This window comes from Phyllostomus hastatus, unplaced genomic scaffold, assembly GCF_019186645.2.
Source record: "Phyllostomus hastatus isolate PE091 unplaced genomic scaffold, TTU_PhHast_1.1 phas_contig_283, whole genome shotgun sequence".
In the NCBI taxonomy this organism is placed as follows: Eukaryota; Metazoa; Chordata; class Mammalia; order Chiroptera; family Phyllostomidae; genus Phyllostomus; species Phyllostomus hastatus.
This window is the reverse complement of record NW_025333833.1, coordinates 14,239,517-14,259,972: the sequence shown is the minus strand read 5'-3', so window position 1 is coordinate 14,259,972 and position 20,456 is coordinate 14,239,517. Positions and strand designations below refer to the sequence as shown.

Here is a 20,456-nt window from a genome sequence, read left to right as displayed (position 1 = left end):
AGTTATTGATGTTAGATTTAGAAAAATCTCACCTTTGTCAATATTTATTATAGTCCATTTAATTATGTGATGTAATTGTGGGATTTTTTATTTTTGAATTTGTGTACACTCCTCTATTTCTCCTAGACCAAAAAAAAAAAGCAAAACAATAAACAAATGTCATTTCCATATAATTATAGAATTTCTGAAAATTCAGTTACATGGAATGTGTCTCAAGTTCATTTATCCAATTGAAGGCTAGAATGTATACTAGTATGGCAGATTTGATATCAAAAGATGAACATACAAAATTACTTCTATAAAATGTAACCATCATAAATATTAGATAATATCCTTTGATTTGTCAGATATATACAAAGTTGGGCACAACTTGAATATCAAATAAGGATTCAACCATTAGCCCATGGTTTCCCAGAATAGCATTCTTAGACATATAGGGTTTTACTTAAACTAACAAATATATATTCTTCACAATAAAACTATAAAACCATCATAGATTGGTTTGCTATAAAGTTTGCTGCTTATTGGAATTAGCTTTAATGCTACAGTAATAAATATCACACTGCAAATAAATGTAGCATGTTTAACACACTATTCATGAAAACATAAGTACCATTCTTTTGCATGTTAATATGAAGTTGTCATTTTGTAGGCCAGTAAGTGCTTGGGTATTGGCAATATTGTATGGTTCAATGCAGTATTATCATTAGCTGAGAGATGCACTAGAGTATTCTCGTGGAATAATGTGCTAACATGGTGTGACCTGCAAGAAGTTGTTTGCTCCCTTGCTGGGTTATCAGTGGTCCCAGAAATATTATCCCATGCATTGGACTCATGGGAATATTTTAATGATTGTCAGTAATTGCCTTGCATTCCAAGGCTGTGCTAATTTCATATGATTATAAACAAGAGTCTTATCAATGTTTGGTGTTAAAGCTGGTTGTAGTTCCAGAAGTCCAGATGACATTCTTATAATTCAAGAATGCACAAATTCATAGTAGAATGCTGTGAACTTTGATTCTAAAGCCATCATTGTCATGGAAACTAACTCGTAATTTTGTGAGTAATTACCTTTATCATCTCTATGAGTATAAGCCTCTTAGTGCTCTAGTTCCTAAGTATTGACTTATACTCTTGACTAAAATAATATATTCAATTTTCTTTCCTTATGCACATTCTATTATTGACTATAAACTAACTGAAGAGCAAAATTGAGTGTGAATCCAAACAGTATTTCTATTGTAGATTTCTACTTCTTTAATCCTTCAGATAATAATAATAATGTGTTAGAATTAAGTGCATAGGACCCAACATTCACTTCACCCTATTCTAAAAAATTCAAGTTATTCATCAGTTGTCAACATGACTTGATTGTTTACAGAAGTCACCTTTAATGGGAAAGTGAATTGTTATTACTGACGAAGTGACTGTTATGAAGGGCATATACAGAAACAGTTCTCATGAAGGTATTGTTAAATGATCTGTGGGCCTGAATTGATGTTGACATTGCAGACTCTCAGATCTATGACAGTGCACTTGCCAAGGCCATTCAATTTCCTGTGGTTGTTGACCAAGAGAACTTGTACACAAACATAAAATAAATGCACAAGAATATTCCAGCAAAAGGACCTCATGGTGGACTCATTCGCCTAGTGATTTGACATATTCCCAGTGCCATCTCCAGCTTCTGTTGCAATAATCACAGCTCTGTGATAACGATTTACAACCCACACATTGCAGACATAACTGTTTATAAGTCTCCATTTGCTTCTTTTGCGTTTACATAATTTGTGGATCTTATCCACATGTCTGGGGAATGTTGCACCTCATCATTGACAAGCAAAAGAACAGGCTAAAAAGTGGTGGTGCTGGTCAGAAAGTCTAGATTGAGTCAGTTGTTGGAGGAATTAGCTTGCTTCCAGTCAATAAAAAAAGTAATTTTACTTAATGGGGTGAAGTCTAAAGATGTGCCTTGTCTTTTCTCATCTATATCTCCCATGTTTTTACTTCTCTTGCTTCCCCATTGCCTAACATGAAAAGCAACTGATCATTTTTTTAAATAAATGAATGGGTTGAAGAAATGTCTGTGACTCATAAAAATATACTTTGGATGCAGTTATCATCTATCTAAACCCCTCCGTCTCCTTCCTTGATCTTGACTGGAAGCATCAGTTTTTCCTGGGAGTTACAAGTTAGAATGTGTGTATTCTTATCTTAAGATGTATCCAAAGACATTTTAAGATTTTTAAGTTTTCCTGGCTGGTGTGGCTCAGTGGATTGAGTGCCAGCCTGTGAACCAAAGGGTCGCTGGTTCAATTCCCAGTCAGGGCACACGCCTGGGTTTCAGTCCTGGTCCACGACTGAGGACATGCAAGAGTCAACCACACATTGATGTTCCTCTCTCTCTTTTTCTCCCTCCCTTCTAATCTCTGTTAGAATAAATAAATAAAATCTTTAAAAAATTTTTAAGTTTTAATTATCTGTCTTTTTAATTTATTTGTGCTCATAATTATTTAATTAAATAATTTTTCCATTTGACAGTAACTTCTTAAGTGGTGCCTCTATTATTCGCATGGTACAGTTTTTGTCCTTCACCAGTAAACCATGTGATCTTAAACAACTCACTTTACCTCTTTGATCTTTAGTTTCTTTGCCTATCCAAAGAAGTGTCTTCCCATTTTTACACCTGCAAATTAAGTGATAAGGATTTCTAAAACTCTCTTTGCAAATTAAATGTCTTATTCGGACTATCTCTGTCTCGTTTTCCCTGCACATTTTCTCCCAACAGATTCTCCTCTACTTCCTGTTCTTTGGAGCGCCCCGCCCCCACCCCCCAACCCCTGATGATTGAGGAGGGATTACAATGTCTTCCTCTTTCTGTCCCTGGGGGCTACTCAAGGCAGCATCCAGAGCCTAGTGTCCCTTTGTGAACATTGCTGACTGATTGTCACCTGTGGTCTTTGGTGATCCTCATGATCATAGAATTTGAAAAAATCTGTATGCATTCTAAGAATCTAGGTATAAATGGACCGACTTAAGTTTGATAGTAAATTGTTGTTGCCTTTTTTTTTCTTACATCTTAGCCTGTTTTGTTGGACTTTACTGATAATGCACTCTCTGCAGTTACTCACAGGCCAGGCTTGGCTACATATGTTTAACATGCAAAGTGATTAGGACTTTGGAAATACTTGTGGGGTTTTTTCTTTGGTAAAAGTATTGGTTATTTAAATTACAGTTTGCCATCTGATATTTTAATTCTGTGTTTACTAAAAATACATTGCTACATTTAGTCATGAATGCAAATAAATCACTACATGTGTTAACGGATGACAATATCAATGCATATTGATACAACATGATAAGCTTCCTGCAGATCCAGTCATTTAATATCAAATATAATTCAATTAATACAGTCTTTAGCGTAAAGTTGTAATCTATATTGTATACTTTAAATGGGAAATGATACCTTACAATGGAATCTGTTTGTCTAATGAGTCATCTGGGGTGGCATATCTGCTGTTTGATGCCTTTGTGTGATTCATGTGTACTGATGAATTTCTTTTTAAACTTGCAGCAAATAGTGGCAGCAATAAATGCAGGGATTATACCATTAGGAAACACCTCCAATCAAATCAGTCACTGGGACTTGGGAAGTTCCTTCTTCTTTGCTGGCACTGTTATTACAACTATAGGTAGGAGACAACTTATTTTGTTTTTTTAATTTTGGTACAGCTTGTGAGCTAAAATTCATTTGTTTGCTTTTTTTGTTTTTACAGTCAGTCAACATGGCCTATGTATGGTAGAACACTAGATTTTAGTAAATTGATTTTGGGAAGAGGGTTTAGAGGTCTGAACAAAGGAACGATGAAGATAAAGGAGTTATTGTTTCTGAATAGTGAGCTGAGTTTACAATGCATCTGAAACTCCAGAGCAGTGCAGTTGCCCTTTGACTAATGGATAGGAACTTCATGAAACGGTTTAAATTATAATTGGGGGGTCAAGTAGTTTTGAATTTTCCCGCATCTCTGATTCTTTGTCTGTAGAAAGAAAGGATCGGAGTCCAATTTTGATGTCTTTTTTTCATTGTTTGGTATCAACTTTTTCAACTTATAAATTTTAACTCTACAGTATTTCCCAGATTATTCCCATTCTTCCATGCCTGTCCATGATAATTACTTCAGGGCTTTCTTTTTATACATTATGTGTTTTCAATAGCATATGTATACTAAAAAAATTAACACTGAACTATGGGGATTACAAAAGAATTAAAGTTTAAAAGCCTTGCTCTTTTGCCTTTTAATCATGTTGTTTGTTATAGTGTTAAAAGGGTGCACAGTGGTGCGCAGTCTCTTTGGGGGCCTGAGCATGCGTACACTCAGCACCTTCTGGGCAGCAGAACGGGTACACGTGGGTGACTTCTCTTCTGTTGGTCACTCAGTGCCCAAGGAATACCCAGAGGATATCAGTGCAGACCCCGTAGATCAGCCACATTTGCCATGCTGTGGGGACCAGGACGAGTTCTAGCTGTCTCGTTTAATGGAAAGAGGTCAGGTTCAAGCATAGTTTTTAAGAGAGGGAAGGAAATTGGCTCGTCACAGTTATGAAGGAATTTTAAGAATGATTGAGCAAAACCGAGTTCTGCCCTTCCCTATATGCTCGTGAGGAGATGTCCTCTCTGAAACCTGATCTATGATTTTGGGGTATGAATTAAGAGTCTAAAAATTTTGATTTTATTCTTTGATGCCAGGGACAAATGACAACTGAAGTGTAAAAGGTTTTCATATCGGGACTTTATATCGAAGTCCTAAATAAGAAAACATGGGCAATTTATGGATGAACTCTTGCTTAAGATTTTCCTCAGAGGAATTTGTAGTGACCTGTCATTATGCGAATCCACTGTAATACCTTGTGCTGGATCACTTGTCGGTGAAATAAATACCTTAGCACGTTGATTTTTGCCTTCGTTACGAGGTCAAGGAGCTGTGTTTACTCTTACATTTTCATTAGCTAGGTCAAAAAGTTGTGTGGCTGTGAAAATCTGGAAGAAGGGCGACCTTGATTTCTAACCATAATGACAGGTTAACTTTGGAACTTAGACATCGTGGCCATTTCTACTATGGAAATGACTGTTTATCGTGGAAGCTACTTAGAGTCTGGAAGGAAAAAAAGTGCACAGGCTGAGTGAGAATGGTTTGTTTCTGCCCAATGAAAACTCAAAAGGCCAAGTTAGAACTCATCATGACCACCACTAAATTATTGCACAAGAGACTTAGTCATTATACAGACTTATTGTTGCATTGCATGTTTATAAACAGTCTCATTTTTCGAATCCCAAGTTCAGTGAGTTTTGCAGACGTATCCTTTCAACACATGAAAAAATAAACCATTATTACCAGCCTTACCTCAAATTATAGCCATTAAGCACAGTAACTGATTATTTAGGTTGGTTAGGTAGCTGCCCAACAGCCCAGATTGCCTACTGTTCTATCTCGGGCTTTAGTCTTAGGTGGATTAAGTTATTCTAGGTCATCCAAATTTATTTCCCAATCTTTTACTCCTAGGTCAAGGCTACCTCCTCTGACCTTGGACTAGATTATGGTCTAGGGCTGGGTAAACATTTTGACCTCTTTCATAGGTGTGCATTTGATATCCAAATCATTATTCAATAAAACTTATAGCGTAATTACTAATACTGCTAATGATAATACTTGTGTGAGCCTTGAAGCAGTTTTTAGCAATCATAGGAACTGTAACCTCTAGCATTACCTGCATTGTCTTAGTTATTTAAAAAGGAGGACTTGAGACAGTTTGGGAGAATAAACTGCAGTGGGTTTTCTAAGGTGCCTGGTACAGGCGGTGCTTCATGGAGCTGCACTGGCTGCAGTTACCCCAGGTCTTTGTATTCAGTGTTATTGATTTGCCTAAGAAGCCAAAGTGACCCTTGCTGTTCAATGGAAATATGGCCAAGAGAAGTTCAACTACACAAAATGGAATATTAACATTTAAGGACTAATTTTAGAGAGTCTCTTCATACGCCTACACACACTTTCCAAAATCATACCCTTGCATACCCTTCACAAATTCCATTCCACGGTTGTACAGACTAAAGTTCATTTTCGACTCTTCTCTCTCATACTTCACTTTCAGTCAATTCTGTCGGCTCTGCCTTTAAAGGTGATCCATAATGTCACTGCTGCTCACCATTCAAACTGCCACCATTTTGGTCCAAGACAGCATCATCTCAATGTCAGCATCCTTGTAGGAAGGAACCTCTGCTCAGAACCTTCTGTGGTTTCCAACTCAGTTGGAGCAAAACCCATCCTTCATTGCCTCTCTCACCATAGAGACATGTTCCCTGAGGTTAAGGGATTTTTAAGGGTTTGAATCTTTTCTGTATTCCCAGTGTCTGACAGAGTGGGTGCTTAGTAATTATTTTTTGGAGTTAAAAACAAATAGGCATTCTAAACAGTATGAACTGTGGCTTATTAGAAATGACATAATGCTAAAATGTTGTCTAGTATACTAAAGTCCTAGCTCTTTCAATAGGCTTCGTTACTAACTTTTTTTGTTTGTTCATTTGTTGATTCCACAAATAAAAAAACTATCCCTCTACTACTGTGATGATGAAAGATAAATTACTTGAGCTTACACTGTACACAGACAGGCCAAAGGACCAGTGGGCCAAAAAGCATGTACCATGCAGTGTCAGTTATACTGAAGAGCATTTAATGGGAATGGATAGGAGTGATGCCTTACATAGATATTGGGGTAGGTAGGTGGGTAAGAGAGGAGCAAGGAATACTTCCCTGTCCTTAGTAAATGTCCCAATTGAGACTAGAAAGGCAATAAGGAACTTTCCAGGTGAATGAATAAAGGTGGAAAAGGAACCGTTGAGGCATTGGGAGTTCATGTGGTTAAGATCAGGGGTCAGAGACAATATGTTCCATTCGGGAATTGCAGGTTACCTAGAGCTACTGTTTGTTGTTGAAGGGTTCCTGCCCCAGGCCAGGTAAATCAGTGAGTCCGTGTCAGTACCTGCTGTTGGATCAGTGCTACTTCTACCGCTGCCAGGGGTGGAAAGAGGAAAGGACCCGGTCCCTGCCTGCAGTCCACTTAGTGAGATAAAATTTACATGTATGAAGTAGTTGAAGAATAACAGAAACAGGTATAATCCCACGTTATATGGAACCATGGACTGAGGGCCATGAGAACCGAGACCAAGGAAAGACCACGTGGGCTGGAACTGGGAGGAAAGGCTTAATGAGAGAAGTTGAATGTGAACTGTGCTTTGAAGAAAAAGTTTTGGTTTCGATTGATGAAGGGGAAAGAGCCTCCCAGTCTGTGACCTGGCTAACCAAAAATGCAAAGAGAGGAATGAACTTGATTTATGTTGACGATAAAAAAAGTAAGTATTTGAGTATGCCAGAGGAATTGTTTAAAGGAATAGTGGAAATATTATTGACTGACTCTGATGGGAAGGGTACAGTTGAATATAATTTGAGTTTTGTGAATTTTGGGATCACTCTAAGACAGAACATGCATTTTTTTTTCTTTTTTGGCAAGTGAAGGGACAGGGTAAAAGTGACATTAAAAGGTCTATCTGTCAGGAAGGGGCTTCACGGAGACTGACAACTAAGAGGCAATTAGGAGGCATTTCAGTGACCCATGGAAGGAGCACGAGAGTACTGACTGCAGTGATTGGAGCTGCTGTGAATGAGAAGAGTAAGACACAGAGTGCAGATAATTAGATGCAGGGATCATCCGGCCTTGGTGACGACTACCGTGGAGAGAGAAGAGCCGAAGTGTTGACTATTGAGTTGTGTATTTAGACAGAAAACTTGCAATTCATAGAGAGAAGTAGTCAGTCCTGTGAAGAAAAAGAAGGAAAAAAATGACCAAAATTTTATGTTGTATTATATGTGGAAGTTTCATTTTAGGAGCTCTTCACCTCAGTTTTTATTTGTATGTTTTTGAATTCAGACAGATTAGGAATACAGGTGGGCAGGCTACCTCTTGGGGCTCACATTGAGGTTGAAGAGACTAACAGTTATTGTAATCAACAATCAATTATTGTAATCAATTATTATCATCAATAATTGATTGTTATTGTTTAATTATTGACACATTAAAAACACATGACCATTATCAATGGCCATACATACTACACAAGAAGTTCATGTGCAGCGATAGTGAGCAGACTGTGGGGCTGGGTAGGTGGTGGGAGGTGTTCTAGAGGAGACTGATTCAAGACCTCTGAGCAGGTGACATTGAAGCTGAAACCTGGAGAATGGAAAGAAAGCAACTAGGTGAAGAAGAGTGCGTGCCAAACAAGTTCAGGCAAAGGGGTCAGCAATGGCAAAGACCCAGGAAAGGGCAGATCTGGGCATGTTCAAGGAATATGGGTGGGTCCATGTGGCGGAGCCTAGAAGAAGCAAGGTTGGCAAGATTACTGTATTTTACCATTTATAGTGCTCACTTTTCTAGCTCAAGTTTTTGAGGGAGAAATAAGGATGTGTGTTATACAGGGGTATAATGATTACATACCTTAGGTATAATGGGCATAATAGTCCCGTGTGTAATGCACACAAAAATGTTAGTGCTCGTTATACACAGCAAAGTGTGGTAACAACAGCCAGAGCATGCAAGACCTGGTAGGTCAAGGCAACACTCCTAATTCAGGGGGAAGTCATGAAGGGTGAAAGCAGCAGGGAGGAGCATGACGTGACCCTGGATGCCATGCAGAGGGCAAAGGGGAAGCAGGGAGGCTGGGGAGATTATTGCATTCATCTGTGGGCAAGAAGATGCTCACTCGGACTAAGGAGATGATGGTGAGGAGGGCGAGAAGTGGACAGATACGTGATTAAAAGCAAAGAGCTTCCTGATGGACATATACTTACCTTTGAGAAGACTGCCGTAGGGGCATGAGTATTTTAAACTTCGTTATTTTAAAGCTAATAGGAAATTGCTCATGCTGTAGGAGAGACTGTTGACAAAATGATGTAATGGACAACTGTATCCCATTCTGAGGTCAATTTAAAGATTGGAATAAAATGTAAGATGATTTTATTACCCGAAAGCATTAACTATAATAAAATTTCCCCCAGTGGAAAGTCAATTGGAAGCCAGGGCTGAGGACTGCCCAAGCCGGTCACTCAATCATCCTGATCTCTGGGTGTCAGAATAATGCACAACCACAAGGGCACCGCCAAGGTCTACGGCAGCTTCATGGCCCGCAAGCATCACGTTAAGTCTTACGGAAAGTGGTTCCTTGGAGTAGCCGTTCTCATCGTTACAAAGGACTCTTGTTTTCCACTTCTTGAGTACAGAGATTGAATTCAGTTATGCAGTTTCTGTGTTTAGTTTTTCTGTATGTTGAACCAGCCACGAGGACTTTTAATTTGCCCTCGCCTAGGTTGAGTTGCTAATGTCATGACAATTGTCTCAGATTTCCTAGGAACCCATATTTTGCCTATGTAGGAAAATGCTTAATGATTAGAAAAATAAAATAAAATTAAAAAAAACAGGAAAAAATTAAAGGTTTGGAGTAAGTTGAGCAAATAGTTGCATATTTTTATTTAGATGTTTTTCTTCTTTTTAGAACAGGCCCATTTTGGTCTATTTTAAGCTGTGAAGCCTGATACGTGTCTTCAGCAGGGAGTCTGGGACCCTGCTGTTGGATGCGATATTAAACTGCAACCTAAAGGCTGAGGGAAACGTTGTGAGACTATTTTTGGTTCAATTTTGTGGTCTCCAGGAGCCACTGTCTGAGCTGGGAACTGAATACACTTGAAGCAGTGGCGTAGAATTGGCCAGTAAGTGTTTTCCCAGAGGATGATGTCATTGCAGTTTTGGTGGTTGGGTGTTATCTTATTATTTTAGTACACCCATAATTCCGTGGCATTTCTCTAGTCTCTTGGCTGTTCTCAGAAAACTGCATATTGGATTTTAGAAACCCATGTTAAAGAAAAGTCAAGGTTCTTGAAGGCAGCCTGAAGGGCAAATAATCTTGCAAGGTGACTTCCAGCCCTGACCCTACAACCTCCTTGCATTTTTTCTTGTGCCAGTTTGTTAAAGTGTATGCTGATTTTTCCAAAATATATAACTCTGGTGTTGGGCAGTTGAAATGAAGACATTGTTTTAGGTTTTTGATGTTCTGTTTCTCTTCTCATCCACTTAAATTAATGGCAATAATACCTATCTCGGGCTATTAACAACATATGTTCCTGCCGTTCAAAATCTTCATGTAGGTTTATTTATTTTCTGAATTACAATGCATTTCTCAGAGAATATGTCTTAGGAATGACAGTTAAGTTTCCAGAATTCAGAATTAAATTTGGTAGGCAGTATAGCTGAAATAGTGCACTCACAGTGTTGTTAACTCCAAAGCAGTCATGGCACAGATTAGCCGTCTTCTGTTTGTATTACATATGTTTGTGACATCAGTGACAAAGAGGTTCAATCCAGAGCACCTAGTAGTCAGCACCCTAGACTCTTGTGGTTATTGGAAGGATTAGAGATGTAATCCTTTCAAGAGTGAAAAAGCTGTTTTAATTTTTTTTTGTAGGAGAACCCAGAGCAAGAGAATACAGATCTGTCAGCAGCTGGAAGCCCCAGTGGGAGAGGGCTGGCTGTGGTATCAGCATACTAGTCATTCATATCTTGGGTGTGTTCAAGTCAGGAATTGCTTGTATTCCGAAACAGAAGACATTTTACCATATTTCTGCATACTTTTGAAAAGTTTGCTGTAACATCTGTCAAATTTTGTGATCAAAAAAATTACCCCCAAACTGGAAGCAAAGAATTATCATGAATTTCATGCCCTGAATAAATACAGAAACTGTTTTTTTCCTGTCTTTCCCTCCCTTCTTAACCACTAAAATCCAGCGCTGTTTGTCATAAAATATAGACTTTATAGAACATCTGACTGACCATCGGCTATGCAGGTATGGCTCTGGATGTGATTAAAACTAAGTGAGATGATTATCAGAAAAATACCTTTTGTAACTGTCTCGAGTGTTTCATTTGATAGGGAAGGAATGTAATAACATTTGTGTAGGCCTGTCTGCTTCAAGCTAGTAATTATGCTACATATTTCTGAACTTTTCTAAAAAAATAATTTAGACTTATGCAATCTGACTCTTGGAAAATTGGCACTGTTATTTACATGGTACTGTAAATATAGCATGACATTTACAGAAGAAGTATCTGTGCTGAATGGGGGTCATGGGTGCGTGTTGCGGTTTGCGTGCACATCAGCTACAGTGTAGACATGACTGATTCCAAATGGAAAGGAATTCCGTGCAGCCAACTCTTGATTCCGATGTCCCATCGGGGGAAATACAGGGTGAGGCAAAAGTAGGTTTACAGTGGTTTGTATGGAAGAGAAAACAATAATTAATATAAGAATGCAAGAATAAACTCTGTTTCACCTTCCCAAACTGTAAACCCACGTTTGCCCTACCCCGTATTGACAATATGAACAATCGAAAGGCTCAGGTCATCCAGAAATGCTCATTAATTGCGAATCTTAAATTTCTTCTCCTTCCCAATTTTTTGTGGGCTAGTTGAGTGTTACACCTGTCCTCTCTGTGCTTTGGTTTCCTTAGTGAAGATGCTAAGCAGCAAGCAAAGGAAAAAGAAAAGAAGGGGTATAAAGTAAGTCATAATCTGCCTCAATAGCTTGTGTTTGAAAAGGACACGTGTATTAGTAGGTAATTCCAGTGGTGCTTGCAGGGACCTTAATGGACACTATACTGTAACTTAATTTGATGCATGAAAAGTAAGTGTAGACATGACGTCCTAATAAATATCACTCTACAGTTAAATAATGTGTTGTAAGTTTTCATGCAGACACTTGGCCTAGTATTACTTACATAGTACAGCTTAGCTCTCCCTGTTGTTTTGGAAGGAGGGACACAGGTGAAGGGATGTCAGATTTCATTTCAGAAGATTTAAGTGTAGTTTTGTCTTGGCTGTGAGTGAGGGTTGTCGCCTGGGCAGATCACAGTTCCCTTACCCTTAATGTTGTCACTTGTCAAACGGGGCAGGTGTTTCTCACAACCAGAGTTGATGTGAAGGTTAGAGAAAATTCTAGACGTGAAAATAGTTCGTACACTGAACGACAGTATCCTAACTTAGAGTAAGCTGGTTTTATTATTGATTTTTATTTTATAAAAATGAGACAATATTGTCTTTGGCACATCTGTTGATATTACCAATATCAGCAAAGAAATAAATACATTCTTTCTTAGAGCTTTGAATACCCTCCTTTAAGGTTATTTGATATTCAAACCAATTTGGCTCCTACTGTATTATTGAAGGTGATTGTGTTCTGGAACTACCTTCCTATATATAGAGTGGTCACATCAGGGAAATTATCTCAAGCTAGAAATAAATTTGTAAAATTATAATCTGAGCTTTTGTTGCAGAGATTTTGCTGTTCTTGCTGGTATTATTTAGGGATTCCATGGGCACTTAGGGTATTTTAGTCACCATCACTTACTAAGGCCAAAATGATGATGATAAAAACATTCAAACCATTTAGGAAAATAAATTAAAAGAATTTATTTGTGATGTAGGGACAAAATAACCCAGGGGTCAGCAAACTGTGGCCTGAGGGTGTGACCCAGCCTGCCACCTGTCGGGTCCTCGTGAGAGCACAGCCACCCCCATTTCCTTCTGCTTTGTCTCTGGCTGCCTTCCTGCGAGGAAGGCAGAGCTGAGCGGTTCCAACAGAGGCTACGTGGCCTGCAAAGCTGAAAATATTTACTACCTGGCCCTTCACAGGAAAAGTTTGCCAGCCAGGGCCTATAGAAAAGAGGGCAAGGTCAAGAAAAACAATGAAATTCATAAACAGAAGACCTGGATTGGGGTCTTGATTCTAATATATAGTCACTGTGTGACTTTGACTACATCATCGAGCTACTTTTCTGAGTTGTGAATAGTCTAAATAACTTCTTAATTGGTGACTAATAATAAATGAGCTTGCTATCTTATAAGACTTTATGAAAATGCAAAGGACAATATATTTAATAATGTTTAATGAACTACTATGTACATAATGTTCATCTTTTTTAAAAAGGAATAAGCTGTATTTCTCCCTTCCTCTTCCTTGTTCTGTAAAGGTTGAAATAAGCTTTGTGACTTCATTTCTGTAAACCCCGGGAAGGTGTATGGATAAGCTTTAATGGATCATAAACAGGTCTTCTGGAGAAAGGGCCTACAGTGTGCATCAGATTGTCAAAGGAGTTCTTCATTCTCCCAGGGGTTTAAAACTGTTGGCTGGAGTGATTCTGCTTTTCAGAGTGATGAAAAATGTAATGTGTGTGGCACTTCACAAATGAAGAGAAAGGGTCACATTAGAAACCTAGCAGCAATATGTTCATGTCTTTTAAGCAGATTAAATCATGACTTAGAGGACTGAGGATGGAGCTCAAAAGAAAACCATGTGAAACTATGTTTCTTAAAAATAAAAAAAAATCTTATTCTATTGCTGAGCTGCATGATATTATAGTGTCAAATGTTCTCAGTTCTGCCAGGCTCCTGCAGACTGTAAACTACAACGTGATGAGAAATGTTATAGTTTAGAACACTGAAGTCCAGTCTCTATCCATGACATTCTGGGCTTAACAAATTCAGACTTTTTGGGAAGACATCCAAGGAAATGCAGTGTAAGTGCCAGAGAAAGAAGTCAAACATATTCCTTTGGGGACAAATTCGGGGGTCGAAATTGTGGATTTCTGATCATGGGAAGGAGGCTGTTATGATAAAGGCATTTTTAATTATGGGTAATGACAGGAAGAAAAAAGTAGCGTGGACCTGATTGTAAATCACACTTAAACTCTTGGTCTTCCTACAATGTCTCCTGGTTCAGTTTTATAAATATTTGCTGGAAGTCTGAAGGTGTGCAATGCTAATTGCCAAGTTCATGGAGACTCTAGGAAAAATATATAAATCAAGGCAACTTTAGATAGGTGTTTTGCCTGTCAATGTAGAAAATAAATCATATTCTTTTATAGGGCAATAGTGGGCATGCAAATAGTGAGGAATTGATGATATGGTTACTTAAAATCCAATGCTGTCTAATTTTACTTAAAGACATAATAAGGAGTACATTTACATAAATAAACAAACACATGAGAAACAAATAAGCAGTATAAAAATATACAGTGACCAGTGAGCCCCCTGCAGCTGACTCCCAGTCTCCCCTTTTCCATCATTTTCCATGCAGGGTCAACCACCGTTACTGCTTCTTGTTATTACTCTAGAAATCATGTGTGTACAAGGCCTGCCCAGAAGGTATCTGGCCATATAATATGAAAAATGGAGACTTTTATTGAAGAAGGTACAAGATGCAAGAAACATTGTGCATGGGACAGTGATGCCTCAGTTCCTTTCAGAGTAGGCACCTTGGGACCTCGCACAGTTCTCCCAGTTGCCATCAGCTGCCCTGTTGTATTTCCCTGAATCTCATCAACAATCTGAAAACTCTTCCCTTTCAAAGGTGATTCTAATTTTGGGAAAAGCCAGAAGTCACAGGGCACCAAACCTGGGCTGTAGGGGGACTGAGTCACCTGGGTGATTTGATGTTTTGCCAAAAAAGTCTGCACAGGGCCTGATGCCTGAGCATGCGTGTTGTTGTCATGAAGCTGTCAATCACCACTTGCCCATACGTAGCTGCAGCCTTCTGAATCATCTGAATCTTTTCTCTTGATGGAAACTGTTCTGTTGATGGAGGAATGCTCATGCTTAACGCATAATGTGATGCAGATTCATTGCTCTACTCACTCAGTCATTTTGAAGTCAGTGGCCACACAGCACACATGCTCACCTAATGGTGTCTACTGCCCCACGGACTAGTGCAGTGAAGTCATCATTGGTCATGCATGTGCACTCCAGTCCCCTCTCCTTAGCTGTCAGGTTACATTGATGTCACGCAAACCATTCTTGGTATATTAACAATGGTTGGGCTTTTTCTGGACAGACCTTGCTTATATGTATGTAGGTGTAATTAATACATACATGGTCCTTATACAAGTGAAAGCTTCCCTACTTTACTGTCTCCACATAATAATATATTTTGAAATTTTTATCACTTCCTGAAGATTTACTTCATTGTTTTAGCAGCCGTATATTATTAAAAAATGTTATATCTTTATCCTTTTTGATGATCATTAGTTGTCACTATCATGCTGCATTGGATATTTAAATGGTATATAACATATCTAATAAATATACTTTATTTTCTTTTATCTAGTACCACTTTTTGATAGTCCTTTTTCACTATGCTTGTTTTCTAAAAAATTAGGATTGTTCTATCAAATTTCATCTATCAAAAATTTATAATGTGTAGGTAGGTTTTTTTATATATGGCAATATGTGATTAATAGAAAAGTGCAGAAATATATAAAAAAGGAAAATAACTAGATATGACCATGTTTTCTTACAGTAATTTTCCTATATATGCTTGGTGTCGTTGCTCTCATAGCATGACTACTGATGTTTAGAGATATTTAGCATGCTAATCCCCTGACCCTTATGGATGTGATAAATGTGAGCTTGTTGGCATAGATATTTGTCATTGAATGGCTTATTAGTTTTTCAAATTAAAAAGATAAAAATAAAATTCAGACCTCTTAATATGAACTTCAAATATACAGAAAGTCATTACTGAATATACTTGTCATTTATAGTGGCTACTAGTTACAGCATGCTGCTCTGCTTTTGTGAAGGAAAACAAGTTTTGCTCACTTGTTCTCTAAACAGCATGATTCGGTCATTTAAACTGTTGCACCATCCAGTGTGGGATCCCGAATGTGTCACTCGAACTGTGAGAAAAAGAATGCAGCAGGCCATGTAAATACCTTCTTGTCGATATTATGAGCATTTATCTTGCGAAAATTGTCTTCAGCCAATGTTTTCAATGCAAGTGGAATAAATATTTACATATTTGCCAATGGCTTTCCTTTGCTTGCACAGTGATCAGGGCTAAGAGTCTCAGATCACAGCTTTTTCTTGCCACAACTATAGATATTTCTCCATTTTTCTTTTGTCATTTGCTGTTACACAAGAGGTGTTTGATACTGGCCTAATTTTTCTTCTTTTATTGGTAACCTGTTTTCCTTAACTGCCCCCCCTACTTTTATAGATTAGAGGTTTTCTTTTAATCTTGCACTGGTTTCATTTATTTTGTTTTAGGAACACTGACAATTTTTATGTTGTTTCTCTGTTCTCCTTTCTTTATTTATCATTTACCTCTTAAAATTTTTTCTACCTTTATTCTTTTCTGTAATTCTGGAAAATCTTTTATATTCTGTAAGCTGCAGCACTGATTAAACTTTCTGCTATTTCAGTTCTTCTGCCTCATTATCTAGAATACAGATTGCAGTTTTGCAATTGGACAGGTAGCTTCCTTCCACTATTATCATACCCATCTCTTTTTCTTTACTTAATTTTGTCTTTAGATTCTAGCAAATTCATTTTTTGTTGGTTTTAGGCTCCAAATTATGGATATGATGTTTAATTCTCTCTTGTGGTTTGCAAACATTTTCCTGGGTCCTGCAGTAATACCATTTTCAGAGACATGCTCTTCCTAATCACCTAATCTTTTGCTGAGCAGATATTTACTGAGTTACTATTGAGTAGTTTCTAGGTGGTTGGAGTACATCAAATCAATAGACCAGAAAACCAATGGGAGACTAAATAAGGAAGTGAGTTATATAGTATGTAATGTGTTAATTATACTATAGCTTTAGGGGGAAAAATAGACCAGAATAATAGGCTGGGAGTGGGAGTTGGGAGTCTAAACAATGTTTTCTTTTCCTGTGTTCTACATTACTTTTTCCATTTGGGATTTGTTTTCTTTCTTTCTTTCTTTTTTAAGATTTTACTTATTTATTTTTTAGAGAGGGGAAGGGAGGGAGAAAGAGAGGGAGAGAAACATCAATGTGTGGTTGCCTCTCACATGGCCCCCACTGGGGACCTGGCCTGCAACCCAGGCATGTGCCCTGACTGGGAATTGAACCTGCGATGCTTTGGTTCGCAGCCCGCGCTCAATCCACTGAGTTACTCCAGCCAGGGGGATTCATTTTTCTAATCTGCGGACATAGAGTACATAGAGTAGGGATGGGGGCTACAAATTCTTTCTACTTAATCCAGTATAGACAGGCTGGAGAGCAAACAATGTATACTCAGTATGTTCCAGGTACTATTGTAAGGGCTTTATGTATGTCAAAAATGTTCATCCTTGTAACACCTCTGTAAGGTAGTTCCTATCTTTACTCCCATTTGGGGATAAGTAAATAAAGGTATTGAGAAATTAAATAATGGACCTATGTTATAAAGTGAGTATACAGCATCAACAGGGTTGTAAAACCACAGATCCTTGCTGCAATGTTGGCACTTGTGACCTCTGACCTGTATTGCAACATGTACTGAGAAGAGCAAGGTATATGTTTTATACCATAAATTTTAAGTGAACTGATGATATCTATTCACCTTGCTCTCCTAATGGTTAGAGACTTAGTACTAAGACTCTACCTTTCTAGGTGAAGGGACTATATCATCATTACCTTTGGAAAATTTATAAGTAATTTGTAAATATCAAATTACACAAAGTATATCTGTCTTTATGCTATGTGAGGAAACCTGAAATGATATTGAGGCTACTTGGCTTTACTCTTCTGGTATTGAGAATATAGTTTTTAAACACATAAAGGTACATTGTTAGTTTTTTTTTACAAAGTTATATCTTATAAAAAATAAGATACGCCAATAAATTAGTTTGGAGATATTTAATTTGTCAAAATCAAACAGCGTAGGGGAATCTAATATCAGGCTAGAGATGAATCTGAAAGATGCTAATGGATGTTGAATTGAAACTGAGTTTAACTGATGACTCTTAATGGTTGTGGTGACCCGGCCTCAGCTGCCATCACTCAAGCTCAGCACCTGGATAGTTATGTGTCTTTCCGGTGGGCTGGCTGCCCACTGCCTCCCTCCTCCCGTCTCGCACTGACAGCAGTGGCTGCGTTTTGAATTACTGCCCGAAAGCAACAGCCAGGGCCAGCATAGTTCCTTACACTGTAATTTCAAGTTCAATTGTATTAAATATAGACACTCAACAATTGAAAACTTTACATTTTATCTCTTCGACCTATGCTACCTAATTATCATCAATACTTCAATTTTCTTGGCCTTAGTTTTTTATATTTGTGTAATGATGGAGTTAGGATTCGATTGGCCATTTCAACTTTCACATTTGAGGATTTAGTTTTAAAAATTCAGATGCCCTTTTCCCCTTATTTGTGGTACTTTGTATTGTGAATACAGAAAAATGACAGGTCGTCTCAGGCAAGATACTGTTTAGCAATCCGATGAGAGATGTCAGAGTGGTTGCTCCAAAATAGCAGGCTTTGCTGTGATCCTGTTATTACGTTCGGCACTGCTCAGGCGGAGTGCAGTGTTTGGTGTGTGGCCAGCGCCTGCCTGGCTGTGACAGTGAAGGGTGAGCTGCAGTGACCGAGAGCACTCGCATTCTGGATGGTTTGATTGGTAATAGCTGTATTCGTTCCTGTGAAATCTGCAAAGTTAAGAGCATGAAAAAGGATGTTGGCTCAACCCTTCCTTACTTTAATCATGTTTCTTGGGGGGGAAAGTAGCAGCAGCAGCAGCACCACTGTCTTTACCAGCATTATTTTCATCAACAGTGGACTCTTACTCTGAGCATCAGTGGCACGACCTGAGCCATGCTTTATTTATGGTGAAGAAAGTCACGTTAAGTAGCTAATACTCACCATGTGCCGAGCACTAGACTAATTCCTTTATGTGTGTCATTTCACCATAATCCTGATGATGTTTTACAAATGGGGAAACTGAGGCACCAATAGATTTTTTTTTTAAGTAATTTTCTCAGTGGTAGAATGGCAAAGCTAGGATTCAAACCCAGATGTTTGGGCTTAAGAGCCTACAGTTTTAACAACTTTGCTGTGTTGCTCTCACTGTACTTGAAAATAAACTTGAATGAGTCTGTTTTCAATTGAGGAAAAATATTACAAATCAAAGATAGCATAGCTTTCTTGACAATTCAGATTAATATCCACTAAGATTTGGCTTTCTAAAGTGAGAAAAAAACTATAATTTGTATTTATTATATCTATTATGTTACTTTTAGGGTAATTTGATGATAGATGTCTTGCATAGTTTTATCACTTTACTGCTCATAGTGTGAAATAAAAAATATTCAGTGACACTGTTAAAGAACAGCAGGGCAAATTTTCTTCAGGACTATCGTGAAAGGTCAGGGATACTGCAATGGAATTTTGTTAGAGGGGAGAGGGATTGGGCCCAACTCTTCAACAAGGCAAAGTGGAAATTTATAACCAAGGAGCATGAAGCAGAGTCAGTCGATTGCAAATTGTAAGGGAAACATTAGGGGTAAGGGAGGATTTGGGCTAAAATGACCTAATAGGATTCTTGCTGAAGGCCCATCAGGATGATCAGATATCACCTGGGTGGTGGCGGCATATGAGAAACCTCATCAAATATCAAGAGTGATCAAATATTGAGGATGGGGGTTTCTGGCTAAACTGATCTAGCAGGATTCTTGCTAGAATTAGACTTCGCAAGGAAAACCAAGCCTTAGTGAAAAAGAGAGCTCAGGACAGCCCAAACAAAATTTGGTCAAGGAGAAAACTTTGCCGAAAAATAGTATAGTTTCATTTATTGCTTTTATGGTTTATTGTTTGGTACCAAGTACGATCAGAAATACAACATCAAATCGTACTGAAGTTCCTATAGGAAAATCCTTCTAAAATATGATTTCCAGGTGCTGCATTATCACAGAAGCTCAGATTCCAGACTTACAATCTTTGTCAATATGTGGGGAAGTGTCAGTTATCTTGGGGTAAGAGGAGAATCAGTTAGCAAGAGGCAGCTAAATAGCACGTGAATTTACAGCCATTTCTACATGGATTGTTTCATTACAGCTTGAACAGATCTGTTTATTGTTTATTGGCTTGAGCTTCAGATAAGATAGTTGGCCAACATTTACTGGGCATGTTTTATTAAAATTTAACATCTTTGAACACTTGCAGTCAAATACAGAGAAATGCAGTGTTCTCACAGTAAATAGCCTGTGGGGCCTGAGAAGGATCATGAGATGAGCTGTCACTTCTTCTACGTCCGGTCCACTGTAGGTAGGCTGTTGTCAACCAGTGGAATGGTGGGTGACCGTCTGGTGTTATTTAAATTCACAGTTACCCCTGCTCCCCTCTCATGACCCCTCTCCCTCCTCCCCACCCCCACACTTACCAAGCACATGTTAGCACAGGTGAAGAGGGGATAGGGTGCAAACCAACGGATTGAAGAAAGAGCTGGGGAAGGTAGGAAACAATACGCAGATCGATTATTATTGCTGTTCGTTGGCACAATTCCTTGGCAAGGGAATTCCACTTCAG

General features: G+C 38.3%; 1 protein-coding gene across 3 annotated transcripts in view; it reads left to right on the top strand.

Annotated features, from left to right (window-relative positions):
* KCNK2 (potassium two pore domain channel subfamily K member 2) overlaps nt 1–20,456 on the top strand; it is a 149,749-nt gene that overhangs the window by 73,714 nt on the left and 55,579 nt on the right. For all 3 annotated transcript variants that reach the window (XM_045838555.1, XM_045838554.1, XM_045838553.1), the window contains exon 3: nt 3,575–3,692. In XM_045838555.1, the coding sequence (XP_045694511.1) occupies nt 3,575–3,692 (118 nt within the window). The remainder of the gene's footprint in view (nt 1–3,574; nt 3,693–20,456) is intronic.